Here is a 21,860-nt window from a genome sequence, read left to right on the forward strand (position 1 = left end):
GCACGAGAGTATGTGGCCATCGCTCGGCTTCGGGGAACCTCTAATGGACTACTGCTACTACTACTACTCCACTAGCCTGACCAACCTCTTCCCTCGGGCCTGCTGCGCCAACAGATCGTGAAGTGCTGATGAAAAGCGAAAGCGTACGATGGCGAGCAAAAGCACTAGCCAGAAAGGGAAAAGCCTCCACAATTTCCCGGGTGGACGCAGAGTGGACGAAAAGAACCCATGGGAAAGGGAAATTCCAGAACGTTTGGCTATGTACAACACCACACACACGCTGACCACATAGTGCCTTTCGGAGCGAATAGCGTATGGTTCGCTCTCTTCCGTGGGTCATTCGTACTCGACTCGTTGGCCAGTGCGGTTGGATTTTTGTGTCGTGGATCATTTGCTTAGGACCCACACACACCCAGAAAACTAATGCTACACAGCAATGGCGTGCAGTGATTATTGGTGAAGTAACTATACCAAGCGTCGGTGGCAGCAGCCATACCGCGAAAACATGTTGTGAATCCTTGGAGCAAGTCCTCCTTTCGTTCGCTTTCAATTGATAAGTTATTTAAACATCGGCTGCCTTAATTTACCCTCCCAGAAGGAACTAGATATAGGTCAGTCGTGAGAAAGGCCTCTTCTATCTCCTTTCAGTGGCCATTTGTGTATCTGTGTATCTGTTGTGTATCTGTATGTGATGTTCAGTGAGTGTAGTGAATAATTTTCGTGAAATTAACCTCCGCGATTAAGTGTAATCATGTGTGCCCAAGTGTTAGTCACTCCTTCTTAAATAATGAAGCTCCAGACCCGCTCCCGTACCTCCCGGATGTGTTAAATTATGCAAACAACAAACTCGGAACTCAAACCATGGCAAATCAAGTTAACTAGGCACATGGTACAGTAATTGCGCTTAATACAGCGGTTCCAGCTTAATAAACCAAAAGATGCCTACACTGTCGGCCCGCCACCAGCCGCCGGAACAGCAGGAACTAGTCGAGCTGGAGAGTCCCGCGTTTGCGATCGTCTCGAGCGACCACCATTCGTACCGGGCGAGCAGCCTCGGCAAACCGAACGCGATCGTACGCCCGCTGCGACACGGCCGCGACCAGCGCGAGGTGATCGAGGGCCAGCACATTGTGCACAACCTGCACCCGGACTACAAGCTGCTGCACGAGATCGAGACACAGCTGAGTCGGCAGAACGGTCGAAATAGGGAAAACAACGCACAGAACAACAGCAACGGTAAAGGTGATCGTGGTGGTGATCCGGCGAAACAGGAGCAGGTAGTACGCGGCAACGGACACTACGTACCGGGTGGTGCGATCGAGATCGAAAAGACGACGCATCAGCAGCCTCATGTACATCATCGTGGCCAGCAGCATGAGTTTAGCCGCGAGCTGGACGCCAAGCTGAGAAAGCTGCAGAACGATTCGTCGAAGCGATCGTCCAAAAATGTAGGTTTTTTCCAAGATTTGTAGATCTCCCACATTTCACTTTATTCTCCCTGTCCTGTCACAAACTTCAAAAAGGACCCCCAAAATGCCATTCAATTGTCTAGCAATGACGTGGTCTATCCTAACCACAAGCATGGGTTGCTTCATCAACGCCATTGCTCCATCACGTCACGTCTCGTTTTTGTGGCCGCTAATAGTAGTGGTACCGCCGGCGTGAAAATGCTTTTGTCCTGCATTTCAAGGACTCTTGGCCACTTACACACACACACGCACACACCAACATCGACAGTGTTGGTGAGGAAATAAATATGAAATTTATCACCCCGGTTCCATCGGAACTAATGGTAGGATATTACGCAAAACAGGAAGTCGATATTTTGTCGACCTACGTCGTCACCGTCCCCCAAGACCTCCATCATGGCTACCGGGAATTGTTCAAGGAGACACATGGCTGTATGTGCACCACTGTAAATGTTTTAAAAGCTTCAAAGCTCCCTTGGAAAATAATGAATTGCCCAGCAGTGCTGACCTACTGACCGGATGGTGTCTGTGTCGGTGTATGTTAGTCACCATTGCAAGTCGTCCTTTGCATGCGGTTAATTGCAGTGGATGTTAAGGGGGACCCCCGTTCCTTCCATGACTAGATCACTTTCGGGTGACGATAATGATACTTTCGCACCGCTTTGGAGAGACACATCAAGGAATGAACCTGTCAACCTGTCGAAAAACAAAAAAAAAATCCTCCACCACTGGCTTTCTTCTATCTTCACCCACTTCACAGGGCAGCACGCAGGAGGTAAACACCAGAAAGCGTCCCCTCTTCATCACAACCGTCCCGAAGGGAGTGTTCCTGCAGCCGACCAAAGAGCTGCCGGCCCTGCTGCCCGGCTCCAGCCAGCGACGGCTGTACGCGTTCGAGAGCCGTCCCCGGATCCTTACGGCACCCAGCCTCAGTAGCAACCACCACCCACATCACCAGCACAGCAACAACAACAACAACAACGACATCAATCATCCGAACCACAACCATCCGGGCGAGTACGTCTGCAAGCATGGCAGCCACCATTACGGGAAGCCGATTGCGCCAAGGATATCCCATCTGCCGCCCGGGGAGGCGGAAACCGTCCGCAAAGTGACGGTAGCGGACCTGCAATCGATTGTGGCCAACAGTGGCCACCAGCAGCAGCAGCAGCGGCCACACCAACGCGCGGCAAGGTAAATTGACTTGAGGTTGAGTGGCAAGAGTCTTCCCCCGTTTCAAACATTATCCTGTAAATAGAGGAGAAGGCGTAGTATTCCCCTGCCCAAGGTTAACCACTTCCACCGAGTTGGTTCGTTAATGATTTAAGGAACTTTCTCACTATTCCACACACACACCTCTTACCTTAAACGTTTGATATTTAAGGACCGAAAACAACAGGGAAAATAAACAATAAACAAAAACACACTACCACACTACACTAGGCTGCGTGTCACTCTCTCTTACTCTCGCACTAGAAACTCCTTGGTGCTATTTCCTGTATAGAATGACGTGCGGTGGCCACAAGAAAAAGGTAGAATAGAGGGAAAAGGGTTTGAAGTGGTTTAAAAATTTGCATAAATTTTCATTCTACATTAAAAATATGCCATCATAACAGCCACCGGGGTTGTGAGGTTAACTGAGCTTGGGCAGGAGCTCGATCCGTGTCATATGGCGTGACCTGTATGGCACATATAGAGAAGCCTCTATGCAGTAGTATAGTATTTCCGTACCTTTACCATCAACGATTTCTTGCTACTTCAAAAACAAAACACGGTTTAGACGTAACAATTCAATATGTTTGAGTCCCAAGTCTCTCAGGTACTCTCAATCTTACTTCAATTATGATTCCCACTTCTAATGGTCATACGCAAGAGATGTCCTTGAACGACAGGAATTCAATTTCGATTTACTACAGCTCATGCTTATGGTAAATTATTCAAATCTCTCAATCCATCGATCGGCCGCGCACCAACATGCTTTACATGCTCTGTCGACCTTCAGTTGCATTCGGAGCCCTGGGCGAGGCCCTTCTCCAGAATAGTTCTTCAGAGTTGTATACGCACCACCACACTACAATACAGCAGTGGAGCTAAAAATGTAACCAATTAAATCACCAACCCAAGTACCAAGCACGTTCCCGAAATAGGTCACCTTTTTTTGCTATCAGGACCTACGGGCGGAATTTCCAATCCCTTCAATCCCCCACCAATCGATAGCTAGTGGATTAAGCATTCAATAATTAATCACCCATCGATGCACCAAACACCAACCACCCCTCTAACTGGGAGCCTCCTTTAGATATTGAAACTCTGGAATCGATTCCATTTCCAAGGCTTAGCGCTTGGAAGCTAGACGTGCCACAAACAAATAGGCTTGCTGAAAGCAGTCTTTCGTTTCGGAGATCTTTCCTGCCAGATATGGACAGTGTTCTCAACTCCACTTCCAGAGCTCTGCGGAAAAAAGAGGAGAGTGCAACATCGTGGAATGGGCGCCCGCTTTCTGGGTCAAGCGACTAGAGGCTAGAGGAGTGATAAAAAAGGATGATACAAAAACAGTCTGAACGCCAGTCGCCGCATGCAACAAAACCGACGAGGTAATGTGGTAAGCTAGCACTGTTGGGACCTAAACTTCTAAGCCCACTTGCAGAAAGCAAGCGCAAATGCGGTATTCTGAAGCTTTTAAAGTCTAGCCTTTTGTAAGGCACCAACATCATTATTGTCTGAACACACACTAAGGGAAACCCCGAAAGATAACGAAGTATCTATGATGTTCAACCACTTTCCTCCGATATGCAATGCACCCCCTTTAGCACCTTCCTTTTAGTAGGTCAGTTGAGCGATTCAGGAAATCGGGTCGAACGAATGGTCGCTGTTCGTTTGGGGGGGGGGACTCGCTATATGATATCTTCCCAGGGGGGTGACTAATGGTCATTAAACTCTGTTGGCGCTCCAACGCTGTTAGTAATAGGTCGATAGTTTCTGGTGACAACGTTGAGCTACACCGCCCATAGGCCTAGTGAACCTAGAACCTGCCATATCGCTGAACCGTTAACGACCTAATCAAACCAAACCAATCCCGAACGCACAACTCCAACTTCGTACTTCAGTAGAAGTACTGGAAATTAAAAAGAAAATCATTTGGTTAAGGTACCAAATTGGAACCCCTCTTGTTATACCGCAAGTAATGCGAAAAGACAGGCAAATGTGTGGGCTTATTGCGGAGCGTTATGGTGGGAAGTCTGATTAGAACTCATTTAGTTGTGAAGTAATTTACTCAACCTTAGGTGAGTATACACTTACGAAGTGGAACGATTTGCTTCTCTAATTGCTTCATGTTTAATGTGGCTAATTACACGTACTGTGGTTTTTCTGCTCCTATACATGTAATTTATGGTAGAACTCGCTTCAAACAACGTGCCTGTTTTAGGTCCTCACCAGGTCTGTGGATTTATAAGATTGCTCTGCCATTCTTTTGCGTTAATTAAGGCAAAAGGTACATGGAAGAAAATGTAATTTTAATTTAATATTTGGCCAAAACGGACACTCTCCACAGTACCACGTCTTATCGATTGGCTAGCTGGCAGGGCGCACCACCCGGCACTCGTATGATGACTTTTCTCCCCAAAACAAAAAAAACCTCAACTCCTACCCGTAACTCAATGTCCCCGCGCGTATCGCGTGTCTATATATTGTACATTTACCGCGCTGAAAACCATATCTTTCTCTCTCCCAAATAAGCCCCGGGTCAAGTTCTTGCCACTGCGTTATATGTAAATCGGTACCGAACGAACGAGCGAGCGCGTCTTCTCCGTCCGCTTGTGACCGTTCGCGGGTCATTCGGGACGATGGACTCCAAACTGCCCCAAACTCACCCCCCTACACTAATTGAGTACCCCCCCCCCACACACACACACACACATACATACAAATCTCCCCACGTAATACCCAACCAACCGGGAGCATTCACCTTTCGAGTGGTTGTTTTGCGTAGGCGCACACTAACGTGATGCGTAATCGTTTGCGTAAAGAAAATAACCCCTACAAAGGAAGGCGAAAAGGCCGCGCTGGGGGGAAAATAGAAGGAAAAAGGGAATGTAAAAGCAATGATTTTCATAACTGTTTCACTTCTTCTACAGAGACCAACAGCAGCAGCAACAGCAACAGCAGCAGCAGCAAAATGGAGCCTATCAGAATGTGATGCATGATCGACGTGTCGTCCGGGGCAGCAATTATACCTCAACGAGCAATTTGCAAGTGGTAAGTCCACCTTCCCCCACCCCCTCATGATTCCATTTGTTTTCCAAAGCAAACCGCAACACACGTAAAGTTTGTGTTTGAAGCCTTGTTTTGAAGCGCGTTCCATATTCAATAGAGTATTGCTTTATATTGTGTCCTTACGAGTAGATTTCTAATACTAAAAACCCTCTTTTGCTAAAAATTCAACCTCCTTTCTCTATCTCTTTCTCTCTCTCTTTCTATTTCCCTTTTACATTGTTTTGTGTCTATCTTTGTCTGTCTTTTGTTACTTTCTTCTTCCTTCTTTTTTTCTTCATCTGGCGTATCCTTTCCCCTTATGTCCCTTTTTTCCTTTCTTTCGTCTCTTAAAACCGCCCGTACGGGTCGTTACGTGTTATCTCATTTCCTTCCCCCGCTCAGGGCCATGTTAACAACTCCCCTAACATGCCCCGGTGGAATCCGTATTTCGGTTACGCTGGTCTTCTATCAGGAAAGGTGAGTGTGTGCGCCATCGTCACCGATTCAACGATCGGCCACAACAACAACAACAACAAAACCGGCCTGATCGTGATCGGTCGCAGTTTAACGCCCTGTTCACTTTCTTTATAAGAAGTTTTGCTTTCATCTCACCGTTTTTTTCTTCTTCCGCTACTTGTACTTCTTAATTCTGTACAGTTTCGCGTAGTGGAAAATCGAATCGTTTTTTCACTCCTCAAGCCTCTTTGTTTTCATAGTTGAACGTTTTTTTCCGTTGCGCCTTGCAAAAACTGCAAACGATGTTCGCCACTGAATGCTGCCAGCAAGCCCACCTGATATAAGAGTTAGCCACCTGCCACATCTACTAGTTCTGCTGTTTTGAAATGCTCTTCTCATGCTACACGGCTTTGTGTATTCTGTTGCTCTCATTCCATTCAAAACGACCGTTTTTCGTTAAGAAAATAGTACAATGTATAAAATCGGACACCTTAAGATTCAAATGTCCCCTTGTTCCATACGAATAATGACTCCGAAAGTTGCCCTAAATATGTTAAATATGTAAATAATCCATGTACAATATCCAACAACTGGTTTAGTTGTTAGTCCGTCCTACCTTTTTTCTCCAAAACTCCTAATTCTTTTTTTCTCGTTTTTTAATCTTTTTCGTTTTTTAAATCCTTTTAGTTAGACGTCCTTCCACCCAACTTCCCATAATGTATTGGTTATAGTAAATAATTTACTTCTCAACGTTCTGGTCCATTTAGTGATCGAGTAAAAGTAAACATGAAATATAATTTTCCGCACAAAATATTAATTGAAATCTTGATAAAAGATTAAAAGATATACTTTTTAGAAACAATTTGCGACATGCTTTACAATAAAATATTACTTTGAACTCTGATCTTTGTCATTCCCTGACAAACTTCAAGAATTAGCCAGGACCGTATCGGGACGCACAGGGTTTTTCAAGTCTATTTCGAATTTAAACGTTGTTATTCATCGCGTGCAACATGTTAAACCACATCAATCTGATGCTTCATTTCCATCATCATAATTTTTAATTTCTTCAGCATGATTTTCAACACTCACTCAAGCTGGATTGAGTTGGACAGTTCTTTGTGATGTGTTGAAAATCTTGTGTTGAAATTGAAATTTCATTTTGAAGCAAATACACCACAGCTTGCTTATTTGACAGCTGTTGAAAAACTTCTTGGATGCGGTGAATAATTATGTGCATATTCAAAAGTGACTTGGAAAACCCTTTATTTAAAACTAAAAAAACTCATTCACTAACACTCGATTACTAAAAGGACCTTTTTAATAACCACACTTATTGCTAACGCTCTGATCAACCCATTTTCATGTAAAAAAGGTACTCTGATCAGGCACTTTTACACCTTTTTTTCATCACAGATCTTCATCGAATAATTTGCAATAATCTTCTTTACATACTTTCTTACTGTTACCCTTCTCCCGGTTTAATTCACTTACCTGACTGTTTGCTTCACCGTGTTCCGCAGGGTGATGGCGACGGTACGCAGAAGGAGGCCGAAGCGCGCCGCCGCCAGCTGCTGCGCAAGAAGTACGTTTCGCGCAACCAGCGTGGCATCATCGGTACACCGCCACCGGTTCGCGGCCGGCGGCACGAAACCGTCCAGACCGAGAAGTATCTTGAGGAGGTATTGCACACTGAAAACACCTACAAAAAAAAAAGATACAAACAGTAATGAGTTTATTGATGCCAAACAGCTCTTCCTGCATCCGCCCGAGCTGGATGCCGGCTGCCAGACGGACCTGTTCCTGCACCGCGCCCCATCGCCACCGTACGTGCCGGCCAAGACGGGCTGTGACGCGGCGACCGAAATCCTTGACGGCGAACTGTTCGATTTCGACACCGAGGTGCAGCCGATCATCGAGGTGCTGGTCAGCCGGACACTCGAACAAGCGCTGGTAGAGGTGCTGCACGAGGAAGAGATTGCCGAGATGAAGCAACAGCAGCAGAAGATACTGGCGCTGCGCGAAGCCGAACTGGCCGAGCTGCGCCGGCTCGAGCAGGAGGAGCAGAAGCGACAGACCGAGCGGGACCGACGCTTCCTGCAGGACAAGATTGCGGCCGATCTGGACCGCGAGATGCAGGAGCGCATTACGGCGGCGAAGCTGCTGCAGGGCCGGCTGGACGAGATCGTGCCGGAGGTGCTGGCCGCCGTCGACCGGATCGAGACGGAGAAGGATCGGGCCGAGTTCGAGCGGCAGATTACGCCCTGGCTGGCGAAGGAGGTGGCGCACGAGATTGGCCAGTGGATCGATGCGAACGCGCTGCTAGAGGGTATGATGATGACCGTTTGGGCCTTTCAACGTGGCTTTATCCATCCCCCCCCCCCCCTCCTCTTTCTCTGTGCTCATTTCAGACATTATTCGAGAGATTTTGCTGCACAAAAAGAAGCTCCTGCAGGGCGACACTGCAGGCGACACTGCCGAACAGCCACAGTACGATGAGGTTGATCCGGACGAGGAGGTGGAAGCCGAACCGGAAGCTGCCGGGGCGGTTGACGAGGAAGCGGACGAAGACCCGGAACAGGTAGAAGCGGTGCCGGAGGAGGAAGCGGCGCCGGCGGAGCAGGAAGCTCAAAACGGTGATTCCGAGAAAGCAATGTGATATGGTGTTTGGTGTGCGCTGGCCGTTGGTTGCGGCATGGATGGTGTAACGATTTGTCTGTAAAAAGAAGAAGAAGAAGAAGAAGAAACATGTTCACAATGCTAGAAAAAGCAGTTGCAGTGGTGTGTGGTAAATTCTGCCTTGGCATCGGACCACAAAGCCATGCATCGACAAAACCCATTACTTGTTAGTTGACGAATCTTTGGAAATGTGTAATAAACTACTTCTTTGTTTCAGTCCATCCTATTCGTAGCTTGTTTTGTCGGTTGATTTAAATTACTTACCCTTCATCGGCAAACGGAACCTGGAGGATTATCTTCCGTCGTTCCTCCGGCTTTATTCGATGACGATAGAAGTGATGACATTTGTAACACATAAAACGACACCAACAAGTTATGATATGATAAGAAAATATGCTAACCATATCAACAATTTAACAACAAAACACAACCCACATCCTACACAATACGAAATAAAACGTTATTTTGCACATTTACACAAACATTAACACACGCACACTGGTCGTTTCCGTTCAGCTCAACAGTGACGTATGCTTGACAACGCTTTGTATGTTGATAATTTTCTTGCTTGCTTGACGTCACTAGCCACATACATGCCATGTATGAGTAGGAGATTGAACGGCCTATCAGCAGAAAAGTGTGGTTAGGGGTTCCGGTACGGCCTGCTGATTCCATGTATGACGTGTCCTATTCATGTCATGTATGAATGAAAAAATATTAGATTTTTTATGAAATTTATATTTTATTTCGGATAGTTGTTGTTGTGTACTTTCTCTATTTTTTAGTGATGTGTATGCTTTAGAACAAAAAATAAAATATTTATCAGTACATTTTAATTCCAATTTCAGTGTGTTACTCCGGCACTGTCGCATCCAAACAGACCTGAATTATGAAGTTTAATATTTAAGGCCTCTGAATTAGCAAGAATTTACTAAATTACCGGCTTATTCAGCTAGATGAATGATTCCTTTTATTATTGCATGTCATTCATTCCCTCACTCGATAGTCTACTTTCGATTCATACATGGAGGCGTTAAGAAGAAAGGCACAAAGAAAAGAATAAGACATCTCCAAGATTCTGCCTCTTTCCTTCCATGTATGAATGCTGCCATGCCATGTATTAATCTCAACCGGACTTACGAACATGATAAACAAACCGGCATTCTGGGTAGTTTTCACAAATGGGTGCGAGTAGTTTATTATTAACAAATTTTTATTTCCATTTATCGTAGCGCCTACACGCTACAGAGAGAGTAATTCACATAATTCAGCGCTAGTGCATACTCGATAAAATTGTATTGGGGTTTTACTACCACGTACGTAAATCTAAGGTTATTCACATGTATTATGCTCTAACGGATCGGCACGCACGCACGACCGGCTCTCGCGGGAAACGTTATCCCCGTTCACCCTAACCTCAACTGCTTCACGCCTAGACTAAAACCTGACATCTGCCAGAAATTACCAGAACTAAACAGGGCCCTTTCCGTAAATCACACTCCTCCTCCTCCTCCTACTTTACTACAAGGGAGCGAATGAAGCGATCACAACAAAATCCGAAAACGACCCATACATGACACGGCGAAGTGTGTGTGTCATTGCAGCCTTTTTTTCACAGCTGTTTTCGTGTGCCTGTGGCAGTTTTCTTTTCGCGCTATTTGCCTGTTTAAACCAACAACAACAAAAAACTAAAGAGAATAAAGAAAAATTATCAGAGTTCGAGACAGTGGCAAAAAAACGCGAATAAAAAGAACTAATTGGAAAAAGGTAAATGAATATTGTCTCTAAATGCTACTACATATCTTAAGGTTCCACCGCACCATCTTGTTCGTATCTCAGCATAATTTTCTCTTTTATATTGAATTGAAATTTACTTGCATTACGTTTTTCTGCAGCACACACATTTTGTGCCACTGAGCTTTATCACTGATGCTGCACTTTTAACTTCGAATATCAATAGTAATATGTACTGGATGTAGTGGTAGTAGTAGTAGTAGCAATGCTAGTTCTAGTAGTAGTAGTAATAGTGATAGTAACTCGCTGAGTAGTTTTATTCACCGTTCTCAGCCGGCTGGCGTTATAGCTGTGTCGTTACCACCTTGCTCGCACTACTATCGTTGCTGAGACGGGGTATCTTTTGCCGCACGCTACCGTCCTGCTGGCTGCCCGCCAGCTTGCTGCCATTACCATCCAGCAGCCGTTTCGTATTCCCCGCCCCACTATTACTATTATTGTTACTACTGCTGCTGTTGCTGCTGCTGGAAGTGGTCGTGGAGGTGGAGGAGGAGGAGGAGGTTGCCGCTTTAGTTGTTCCTCCCTCCGTGGAGCTGGTACCACCGTCCTGCAGGTTGTTACCGCTGGACGACGACCGGTTTATCAGCGACTGACCGCCTAAGCGCTTAAAGTTAATGATTTTCTTCGAACCGATCGGTTTGACGGTCGGGCTGCTGGTAATGATAGTTTCGGCGGCCTTTCCGTCGGTCCCCTTGGCCGGCGAGGAAAGCTGCTCATCCGTGTCGGGCGTCATGTCGAACGCACTGACAAACTCTTCATCGTGTTCCATCTCCTCCTCCTCGAACTCGGCATCGTTTAGGCTGTCGTCGGGATCGATTATCAATTTACCTACAGTGGGTGGGGGCGAGATAATTCAGTTATTCAGTTCATTCGATTCGTTCAATTCATTCACAAATCCCACACACACCCTTACCATTTAGCGTAGGTAGCTCGATCGATGGCAACGGCGGCGCACTGGGGTCATGTTTGTCGATCAACTCTTTGATGAGGTTGGAAATGTCTTCGCGCTTTTTCGTCACCGTGATGGTTTCGAACCAATCCTGCAGCTGCTTTATCGGAAGATGGTAGTCCAGAATTGGATCCTGCGGAGAGAAGCGAGTGAAGCAGGCAAAAAATCGTTAAGTGGCTTGCTGCAATCGTAGCTATTGCACTTCCGCTCTAACTTACCAGGAAAAAGTGCTCCACGTACTGTAACAAATACAGGCCGCAGTCGGTATAGTTGTTCTGCTGCGGTACCTTCACGCAATGGCCGGGCATGTTGAGCTTGTTGAACTGTTTTGCTGGTTTGTCCGGCATCTTGACCCGGTACTCGCAAGTCAGGTAGTCGCGCAGTGTGGCCACCACCCGGCTCCTGGACGCTCCGGTCAGCGAATCGAAAATTAAAATACAGGGCCTGTAAACAACAAACGGTCAGTTTTTGCCAAAACCAAAAATGCCATTTTCGACAACGGCCAAACCCCCCCCCCCCCCCCGCACTCCACACTTACTGCTTGATCGGTGGTCGACCATCGTCGGACGGTTCGTCGTCGCTGTCCTCCGCGTCGGTCGCCAGCTCGCTCTCGTCCCCGTCCGCTTCGTCCCGCTCGCACATGTCATCGTCCGCCAGGTGGATCGATTCGATCTCGCGCTTCGACACGGGCGTTATCGTCGTGCTGCCGATCTGCATCGTCAGATTGCGCTTCGAGCGTGGTGCACTTTTCGGCTTCGGTTTCGCCACGGTCGACACGCTCGGTGCCGGTGTGTTGTTGCTTGCCGTGACCGGGCAGTCCAGCCCGGGGAAGCAGATGATGGCGAGGAACCAGTGCGACTGCTCGTTGATTGGAATGACGATGAACTTCTTGTCGAAGATGTTATCCTTCTTCGTCCAGTTGGCGACGCGCGCGTGCCGCTTCTGGGCCGCCGACAACCGCACGTCGCCCCTGTCGCCGGGCGGCCCCCGCTGCCGGGTCGTGAGCGTGGTGAGCCGGTTGTAGAAGAACGTGCTGAAGATGTGCACACTCTGGCGCTCCCCGTCGTCGAGCATTTCCAGCTTCAGGTAGTTCAGGTAGAAGTCGATGATGATGTCGTTCAAGTACTGATCCTTCGCCAGGCACAGGTAATCCTCCGTGTTGATCGTAATGCCACCCGGGCCGGGCGGATAGATCAGTATCGTGCGAATTTCCAGCGAATCGTTCGTATCGTTCGAACCGGACCCGTTCGCATCGACCAGCGCGTTCGCGGCGCTGGACGTGTAGGACGAGCGGCTCGATGAACAGCGCAGGATCAGCTCCTTCGCATCGCGAATGCTGATCTCCTCGAGCAGATCCGGGTGGAAGATGTTCTTTATGATGGACTTTGCTTCCTCGCTAATGCTATCCACCAGCAGGATGATGCGCTTGGTTAGATCGTTTGAAGCAATTTCGGGGCGGAAACAGGGCACTGGAATCGTAACAAAGCGTATGTAGGAATGAGTTGCTGAATTTACTTCTTTCCCTCTTGCTGCAACTTACGTTTATCCGAGCTGGGATCCATCTCGAGATGCTTGCGCACGTACGCACCGCCGGAAATGTTCGTGTACAAAAATATCACGTTCAATCCCTTCGAGAAGTGTGTGAGCACCTTCTTCATCTCGTTCATTTGCAGATCCAAGCTGACGAACTCGGTCGGGCGCTTCACATTCGGTGCCACAATGCGGACGCCCTTGGAGGAGATCGTAACCTGCAGCGGCACAGCAAGAAAACAGCAAGAAACAAAAGGGGTAAAAAACGTCGTTACAGTGGGCCCAGCCAGCAGTGGGAAACAGACTGAATATTTACCTTTTCATTCGCCTCATACTTGAGCGTGCCCACCCGTATGGTGCTGCAATCTATTTGTGTTATCTGCCCATCGGGCAGGTTCTTCACGTCCGTGATGTCCAACCGAGGCTTGTCTGCGAAAGAAAAAGGGAACACAGAGTCGAACACATTTACAAATCGATCTATTGGAAGTAGCCGAAGATGAAAATTTCTCTCCAAAGCCGCGGCAGTTCACCGTGACCCCATGCGTGTGTCTGTTGATTCTGCTACTGGCACTATCAACATACGCCCAGCTCGGGCTGGCTTACATCTATCCACCATGTCGATCCAGCTAGGCGAAGCTTTGCCGTTGTACAGACCAATCGTGCCGTGGGTTTTCACCGTATAACAAACCACAAAAAGCAACCAATGTTCAACGCAGCGCGTCTTTGCCTTTTCTTCCGAGCGACAGCAACCGACAGAACGACACTTGCGGACGGTAGCTTCTGAGTATGTGGGGAGTGCTGTACGCTCACTACAATACGGTGCTATACACGCTAAATTTTACTTTGTTTCACGCGACGGCTGAAACAATCTTCATTATCGTGCACTTGTGCAGCAATCTCGAAAACGTGAGTTTTTCTTCCCTTTTGCTGTCTAGCTAAGCTCAGCCGGACACGCCATTACGGCTTTCATAGCTCGCTGTCAGATTTTCATCCGTCGCACTTGACAGCTGTGGGGAGGTGATTTTTTTCACGGGGCTGTACGGCACAGCTTACCAAAACGTCTACTAGATGGCGCTCGAAGCGGCCACTTTTAAAATTAACCGCTCACCGGGCAAGGGTTTGGTTTTTCGGGAAAAGGGTTTTAAAACATTGTTTTCTATATTTTAAATTTCAGACAAATTGCCAGTAATTTGAATTTTAGAAAAACATGTATTATACACTTACCATTTACAACGGCGCTCGTGTCAGCCTCATTGTTTGTTGGTTCACATGGCAACGGATCCCGCTTAATGGACTGTGACGAAGCATTTGCCTGATGAAGATTGAAGAGCACCAAAGAGAACAATGCAAAATTAGGTAAGAACTCGAAAACCGTCCATTATATCATACCCCACACCCCCGATTGTAACGAACCCGTACCTTCGAGGAACTATTTACCGCTGTTTTGTAGAGCGTTTTCGAGCGCTCGCTCGTCGACGTCTCCTCGTCGTCGCTGCTCAGCGTAAACACGGGCGGATCGACGTCCGGATACTTGGTAGCCACGCTTGCCCGGCCGCCTCGGCCCCGCCCGGACCGTGCCGAGCCGCCCCGGCCGGACCGCAACAGTATCGTGTTCATCGCTTGCTTCTTCGCGTAGATATCGTACTTGTTCCGCACCGGTCCGCTCATGGGCGTGGACGTTACGAGCGGCGGTGGATGGGAGCCACCCGGCGTCAGGGCGGCACCCGGCGTCTTGTCCGGCTCCGGAATGCGGCGAGGTGACTCGGTAAAGATCCGCTTGCACCGCTGGCATTTGGCATGATCCAGCCCGGTGTAGCCGCAGGAGGCACACACCGCCAGGAAGCCTTTGATCAGCTTTTGCTTCACCTCTGGGCCGGCGGTTTCCGGTGTGGTCGTTTGCAGCAGCGATTGCATCGTGCCGGATGAGGTAGCGATCGATACCGGTGTGCCGAGCGATATCGTTTGCCGGTACGAGTCGGCAAACCGTGATATCACATGCTGCTGCTGCTGCTGCTGTTGCTGCTGTGGTTGCTGTGATTGCAAGGTAATCATCATTGTTTGCGGCTGCTGAATAACGCATGCTTGTGGAATCATCGTCTGCTGCTGTTGTTGCTGCTGCTGCTGTTGTTGCTGCTGCTGTTGCAACTGTTGTTGCTGCTGTTGCTGCTGTTGCTGCTGCTGCTGCTGTTGTTGTTGTTGCTGCTGCTGCTGCTGCTGCTGCTGCTGCAACATAGGTTGCGACTGATGCGAATGATTGTTCAGCTGGAACTGGCTGCGAAGCGTAATTTCCGCCTGCCGGATCACTTCCGCCGTTTCCGATTCGCCAATGCCAACCGTGACGATGTAGTCGACGTCACCGCCCGGGTTCGAGATGCACTGTATGTTGCTGTCCGGCGAGTACTGCACCTGCACCTGCTCGAGCAGATCCTGCACGGTGCAGCTTTCCTTCGGCAGGGTGAACGTGATCAGCCGCTGCTCGCCACTCTGCAGGATAACCAGCATCCGGGCGCTCTCGCGAAACTCCGTCTCGCCCGTCTGCGGCCCGATCGTTTGCACCTGCCGGAGGGTAGTGGTGGGCGTCACCTGCTGCAGCGTGCCGGTTTGCAGCTGCAGCTGGGTGGCCGGCTGCACCATGCCCTGATTCTGCAGCACCTGCGCCGCGGAGATGTGGATCGGGCCCTGCGGAAGCGTAATCTGCGGCGCGGACGTTGCCATCATTGTCGGCTGCGCTTGGGGCGTCTGTATCGCTACCATCTGGCGGCCGACGGCTCCACCCCGCTGGCGGATCATCATGCCACGCTGCGGGGCACGGCCGCGACCCTGCTGGCTGAAGCCGCCCCGGAAGGCTTCCTGCTGCCGCTGTTGCTGCTTCTCTTGGAATGTACGAAACTGTGCCGACGTCACCGTTTGACCGTTGGCGAGGTGAATCAAACTGTTCGGATCGTTCGTAACAAAGGACAGACCGTTGGTGGTGGCGACCCGTTGCTGCTGCTGGTGCTGCATTGTTGGCTGCTGGGTGTGAATGGTGTAGATCGGCCCGGACGTTCCGGCAATGGAGAGAGTTCCGGTGCCGCTCGAACCCACCTCATCAGTGCCGGCCCGCCGGGGCAGTACAGCAGCCTTAATGCTATCCTCCAGGTCGATCATCTCACCCGAGCCGGTCTCAGATGTAGCAGCTTCCGGTTCCGTTTTCACCACCACCGCCGGTTTGCCCACATTGTACGGATGGACGACCGCAGTGGCTGTCCCGCCCGTTGCCGGTGCTGTGCCGGTCGCGGTCGACACTGTTGTCACTGGCGAGCCAGTTGCACTGTTCGGTTGCTGCACGATCGATGCCAAGCTGACCTGTAGCAATTGTGGTTGCATTTGTTGCTGCTGCTGTTGCTGCTGCTGCTGTTGAGAAATGGGAATAGAAGTTTGTCCCGACGTTGGGCCCGGGTTGGTACGATGCATGACCGTTAACCGAGGCGGTGGGTTTTGGTACGTGGCAAGCCCCCCCGCCTGCGGTGTTCGGTTAATCGTCAGGAGCTTGGCGCGCGTATTCCCAACCATTACGTTCCGTGCGGTGATGCCTTGATAAACGGCGGTTTGCTGTGCCGACTGCTGTGCGTTCACTGTCCCACCGCTAACCGACGTCGCGACCTGGGCCGGTGCGCGTATCTGTGTCGTAATGATCTGGGTCGTCGTCGGTGGTCGTGGACCGCGCATCTGTACCGCGTTCACCGTGGCCATGTTGGAGCGCGGTTGCCGAGGGGCAGCCGGTTTCGCCCCACGTGGGCGCGTCAATCGGGGGCGAAGCAGCGTGTCGGCAGCGCCCCCTTTCGGCACAGCGGATTGGGCCAGCTGTACTGCCGCGACCGTGGTTTGCGTCTGCTGCTGCTGTTGCTGTCCATCCTGTTTCAGCGCCTGCTGCTGCTGCTGCTGCTGAACGGGTTGTTGCTGCTGGGTGGTAAGCATGGCCGATTGCTGTACCACGTTGCTTTGCATCTGAATCGGTTGCTGCTGCTGCTGCTGCTGATTGAGCACAATCTGTGTACCGCCAATGTGTTGCTGATTGCCCGTTTTCGTTAGTAGAATACAGTGACGGGGTGCACCTTGATGGAGCTGCTGCTGCGGGAACAGCTGCTGATGTTGCTGCGCAGTGAGCGTTAAAGCGCCTTTGCTAAACACACGTTGCTGCTGCTGTTGGGGTAGTTGTTGCAGTTGAATCTGTGTAATTTGTGGCTGGGAAGGCTTCGGCTGCTGATGATGCTGCTGCTGCTGCTGCTGCTGTTGTGACTGTTGCTGCTGTTGCTGCTGAACGGGACCCCCTCCTGTTTGATGAATCGTCGACAGTGAAACGATCTGCTGCTGCTGCTGTTGTGGTTGCTGTTGGGATTGCAAAGAAATCTGATCGTATATAATGTGTTGCGCGTTGGACTGGTCAGTTTGTTGCTGCTGTTGTGGCTGCTGCTGCTGTTGCTGCTGCCGTTGGATGAGCTGTGACGTGCCCTGGGATTGAAGTATCACCTGGGTGGGCTGCTGGTGGGTGAGTATGTGCTGCTGCTGGGTCTGCTGCAAGCCCCCTTGCAGGGACTTTGATTGATCCGTTTGCCGGATTATGATGTGCTGCTGACCGTGACGCTGTATTCCCTGAACAACCTGAACCACTGGATGGTGCGTGATTTGCTGCTGCTGTACAGGCGATTGGTGTTGTTGCTGCTGTTGCTGCTGCTGGGGTGGCGGCGTCAACTGTTGGTGCAGAATTTGCTGCTGTGGCTGATGTAGCTGCTGTTCCGAAGCCGTTTGCATAACATGCAGCGTTTGCTGCGGATCGAGCAAGGGTTCTTGCGGTAAAATATTCGACGCCTGGACAAGCTGCCCGGTGCTTTCGTCAGTGTAGTAAATTTGCTGCTGCTGCTGCTGCTGCTGCTGTTGGAGAGGGGGTTGCTGCTGCTGTTGCTGCTGTTGCTGATGCTGGAGCTGTGTTTGCTGGGTGGCCATAGGCGACTGCATGTACGTGTCTGCAACCATGGACGTGTTCGCCTGTCCAAGATAGTTTGCGTCTTGTATATGCTGCTGCTGGTGATGCTGCTGCTGCTGCTGCTGCTGCTGTGGAATTTGGTGCGCTGTTTGATAGACGCCACCGATCAGCTGCACTTCATTCGGTTGCTCCTGCGAAAGAATCACTTGCTGTGAGCCAAACTGTACATCGTCGCCCATCACCAGCTGAATTCCGTTGTCAATATTTATCTGCTGATAGGCATTCTTTAGTTCGTCCTGCTGTACAATCTCATAGTATTGTGCCATCTTACGAACGCCAACAGCGACCAACAGCTGGCCTTTATCAAACTGCTGCTCGCCACAAATCCGTTTTCACGCAACACAACAATCTCGTCGATGGCGGCTCCCCTTTCGCCCCGCCACACATTCACGCTCTAAAATGTTCCATTGTTTCGATGGTGCTCTTACACTGCTACACTTCAACTCACAAACTATCTAACAATCGGGTATGGTAAAACAAACTTTTTTTTCTTTACAAAATCGTTGGCAGCATAAAACGTTGGAAGGGTGATTTCCAATTCAAAAAACAATTCACCCGGCTGATGTAGGCCTAAAACTACTTGCGACACCGCTTTTCTTTTTTCTTCTCTTTATCACAGCCAACAAATCCTCATTCTTCTACGAACGACGGACGTGCGACGGGAGCCAGCAAACGGGACAACACGCAAACTGACAGCTCCACGCCACGATGCCCTCTGGCGGCCGAACCAGCAACTAGCAGCTCCGCCATTCGCGATGACGCTCTGGAATGGAGTGATTGACACACACACACACGCACTCACACACAAAGAAGGGAAAGGAGTCGAGCAAATTCTGCGAAGCAATCGTTTTTCTTCTCTTTTATTGTTTCACTTTACTAATCACAAACGGTTGAATGTTAATATGTACACTCACACGCACAACACTTCACACATCCGGGACAAGGGAGGAGAGCATGCCAATCTTTTCAACGCAATTTTAGAGAACTGCCCCCAGAAAAAAAGGCGTGAACAGGAGCTCCCTCTCCCCGAGCGTTGTTCCACCCTGCTTCCACGAGCCCTATGGCAGCCTTTTCACGACACTCAATTACGCACTTTTCACGCTTTTCTCTTGCCCCTTTATTTGTTTGTATACACAATTTGCTATCATTCCATCACAAAAGGGATCACTGGTGATGGTGGTAGCGGGAGGGGGGAACGCTAGTGGGACCACTAACTGTAGAGGGACCACCACGACTAGCAAGGGACCACTGGCAAACACACATTCACTCACACTTGGCAAGTAAAAGCAACATTTAACCTGTATTTCATCACCGTGTGGTTGTATTTCCACTTTTCAGCCCAAATCACCCGAATTTAACACTACCTAGTAAGCATACGCATGAATATTCACAATTTTTTCCGCACAATCAAGCAATTGTGGCATTCACTTGGCTTGCAAGACGTGCGTTCTTGCGTACGTGTGTACGTATGTGTGTGCGTGTGGGCGCTTTTTGTGTAGCTGTCACTTTCTTTCGAGCAGGATGTGTGAAAACCATTCGGGCTCGAATGCTGGTCAAAGTTTTCTAAGTCAATTTTGAATTGACCGTTGGTTAAATATCATGGAATGAACTTTGTTTTCATAGTAAGACGTACACAAAGTAAAGTATCGAATTGAACGTAGCATTTTAAGTTAAATTACTTAATCTTTTAGCTGAAATCTTAACATCTGTCTTGTTATGTTTTGGCAAAAGCACCAACATGCCTTTTATTAAGGCATATTAAAAAAAACGCAAGCTGTATGCTGTATGACGATGGTGCACGCAAGCTGTTCTTATCAAAGAATTGAAATAAAATCAGTTCATTTCATGTTGGGTTCATTGGTTATAAATTTAACCCTGAATTAAACATTCTCCTTACGAGTCCTTTATTCATGCTTATCATTAATACATAATTTCTGTTCACATTTGATTATTGCAAATAAATGAGGGGAGGAATACAATACAGACAAAATTATATAGCATCTAAAAAAAAAAAACAAAACGGGTACGGTAACTTCCTGATGCGCGTACCAACGTTTCCAGCATACATTTGCCCTTTGCGATCCGATCGAGCGGTAAAGCTATGAGACACACTCGGCCGTGCCCAACGCTAAGCTGTTGGCACAGGCACAAACTCTCTATAAAGAGCTTTACTTCTTCCGTTTCAGCTCCTCAAACCGGCGCGACAGATCGTCGAAATCGATCTCATCGTTATCGTTCTTGTTTTCATCACCGTCCGGTATGTCCGGCAGATCCAGCGGCACGTTCGGCAGGGGCGGGAAGTTTAGCTCTGGCGAGAACTTGGACCGGGGTTGAGGTTTCGGTTTGGTCGAGTTCTGAAAAGTGAAAGAAAAACCAATTAAAGCAGTGTTTAGAGGAACTATTTCCCAAAAGAAAACGTATAAAACTTACCTGCATGTTATCATCCGGACTGAGCGAGGAATAGGACGGTGGCGGTCCGCTGGCATCGCCTGTTGCACCTCGCTCTTCGTTCAGAAAGTTGGAATTTATGTTCAAATCCTTAATCTCTTCCTTCTCCGACGAGTTGGGCGGTATGTTGTAATTGAACGGTGGTGGTGCGGAAGCCGCACCGAAATGTTGACCGCTCGGGCCAGCCTGCAATTGATTCAAAAGAAGATAAGCATCATTATCACGTTTACTCATGCGATGAATCATCCCTCCAATCTTACCGGATACTGAAACGGAACGGTCGGCGGTACGACTGGTAGCTGTGGAATGGCTGGCGGATACGCGACAAAGCCTACGTTCGGTGGCGAGGTCACTGCACCACCTCCGCTGCCACCACTGCCACCACCACCACCACCTCGATTTCCCGATCCACTTCCACCGGAAGCGCCACCGGAACCGCCGTCCAGATTGTTCTTGTCCGCCAGATCGATCAGCACATCGCCGCCGCCGCTAGCACCGTCAATCTCCCCGTCCATAATGCTCGAATGGTCGTCCTTCATCACGAGCGGGTCCGGCTCGTACTCGACGTTAAAGATCTTCGCTATCTCGATCAGATACTTCTCCACCAGCAGCTTCGGCGGGGCCTGTATCGCCAGCTTGTGCATCAGCTTGTCCGACACCTTGTGGGGCGGGATGGCGGCGCGCACCTGCTCCGCGTACGGTTTGCCGTACTTCAGCGTGAATATGTCCGAGCACAGCTTCAGCTCCTGCACGTCCGCCTGCAGGCGCGGCGCCACCCAGATGATGCTGCTCACCGCCTCCTCGATGCCCTCGTCCAGCTCCTTCATCTGCGTGACCAGCCCGAACCGGGCCAGTATCAAATCGCAGTACATTTCCACGATCTCCATCGCCTCCACCAGGTAGTCCTCGCGGATGATGTGCTCGACCCGGATGCGGGCCCGTTCGGGCTTGCCCGCGACCAGATAGTCCGCGATCTCCTTCCGCGCCTTTTGGGCCAGTTCCGTTTTTTTCTTCTCCAGCAGCTTGAGCCGATTCAGCGCCAGCCGCAGGTTCGTCTTCAGCTTCGTGTAGTTAGGCGCGCTGGAGAACATGGTCGAGGAAATGCAACAGCCACAGACACTTTAATTAGTAACTTTTGAGGTAAATGAGGGCTGCGCTGCAAGGACAATGTTTTTTTCCCCTCTCTTGCTCCGTGGAAATGAGTCACTGTGTCTTTGTTTTTGTTGCGTTTCGCTTTTGACAGTTGGGGTTGATAGAG

At 49.4% G+C, this 21,860-nt stretch overlaps 3 protein-coding genes across 5 annotated transcripts; 1 reads left to right on the forward strand and 2 right to left on the reverse strand.

Moving 5' to 3' along the window:
• Positions 1–343: 343 nt before the first annotated feature.
• On the forward strand, positions 344–9,084 carry LOC1276545 (radial spoke head protein 3 homolog). Of its 2 annotated transcripts, XM_061642509.1 has the most exons (7): positions 682–1,448; positions 2,230–2,663; positions 5,606–5,726; positions 6,126–6,200; positions 7,703–7,861; positions 7,932–8,508; positions 8,591–9,084. In XM_061642509.1, exons 1-7 carry the CDS (start codon positions 939–941, stop codon positions 8,836–8,838), a joined length of 2,124 nt encoding a protein of 707 aa, XP_061498493.1. In that variant the 5' UTR covers positions 682–938; the 3' UTR covers positions 8,839–9,084. The 2 variants fall into 2 exon arrangements, with proteins under 2 accessions (XP_315905.5, XP_061498493.1); XM_315905.5 differs by lacking the exon at positions 6,126–6,200 and having other exon boundaries at positions 344–1,448.
• Positions 9,085–10,050: 966 nt separating this feature from the next.
• LOC1276547 (uncharacterized) lies at positions 10,051–19,623 on the reverse strand. Its single transcript, XM_061642508.1, has 8 exons — positions 14,551–19,623; positions 14,356–14,443; positions 13,448–13,560; positions 13,142–13,349; positions 12,140–13,070; positions 11,820–12,045; positions 11,566–11,734; positions 10,051–11,480 (listed from the first exon to the last, which is right to left on the reverse strand). Exons 1-8 carry the CDS (start codon positions 18,418–18,420, stop codon positions 10,936–10,938), a joined length of 6,150 nt encoding a protein of 2,049 aa, XP_061498492.1. The 5' UTR covers positions 18,421–19,623; the 3' UTR covers positions 10,051–10,935.
• A 372-nt stretch (positions 19,624–19,995) lies between these two features.
• LOC1276549 (IST1 homolog) lies at positions 19,996–21,826 on the reverse strand. 2 transcript variants are annotated; one of them, XM_061642200.1, is made up of 4 exons: positions 21,029–21,826; positions 20,863–20,983; positions 20,585–20,788; positions 19,996–20,508 (listed from the first exon to the last, which is right to left on the reverse strand). In XM_061642200.1, the coding sequence occupies exons 1-4, from the start codon at positions 21,691–21,693 to the stop codon at positions 20,323–20,325; spliced, it is 1,176 nt and encodes a 391-aa protein (XP_061498184.1). In that variant the 5' UTR covers positions 21,694–21,826; the 3' UTR covers positions 19,996–20,322. The 2 variants fall into 2 exon arrangements, with proteins under 2 accessions (XP_061498184.1, XP_315909.5); XM_315909.5 differs by having other exon boundaries at positions 20,863–21,788.
• Positions 21,827–21,860: the final 34 nt, after the last annotated feature.

The sequence above is a fragment of the Anopheles gambiae genome, chromosome 2 (genome assembly GCF_943734735.2).
Source record: "Anopheles gambiae chromosome 2, idAnoGambNW_F1_1, whole genome shotgun sequence".
In the NCBI taxonomy this organism is placed as follows: Eukaryota; Metazoa; Arthropoda; class Insecta; order Diptera; family Culicidae; genus Anopheles; species Anopheles gambiae.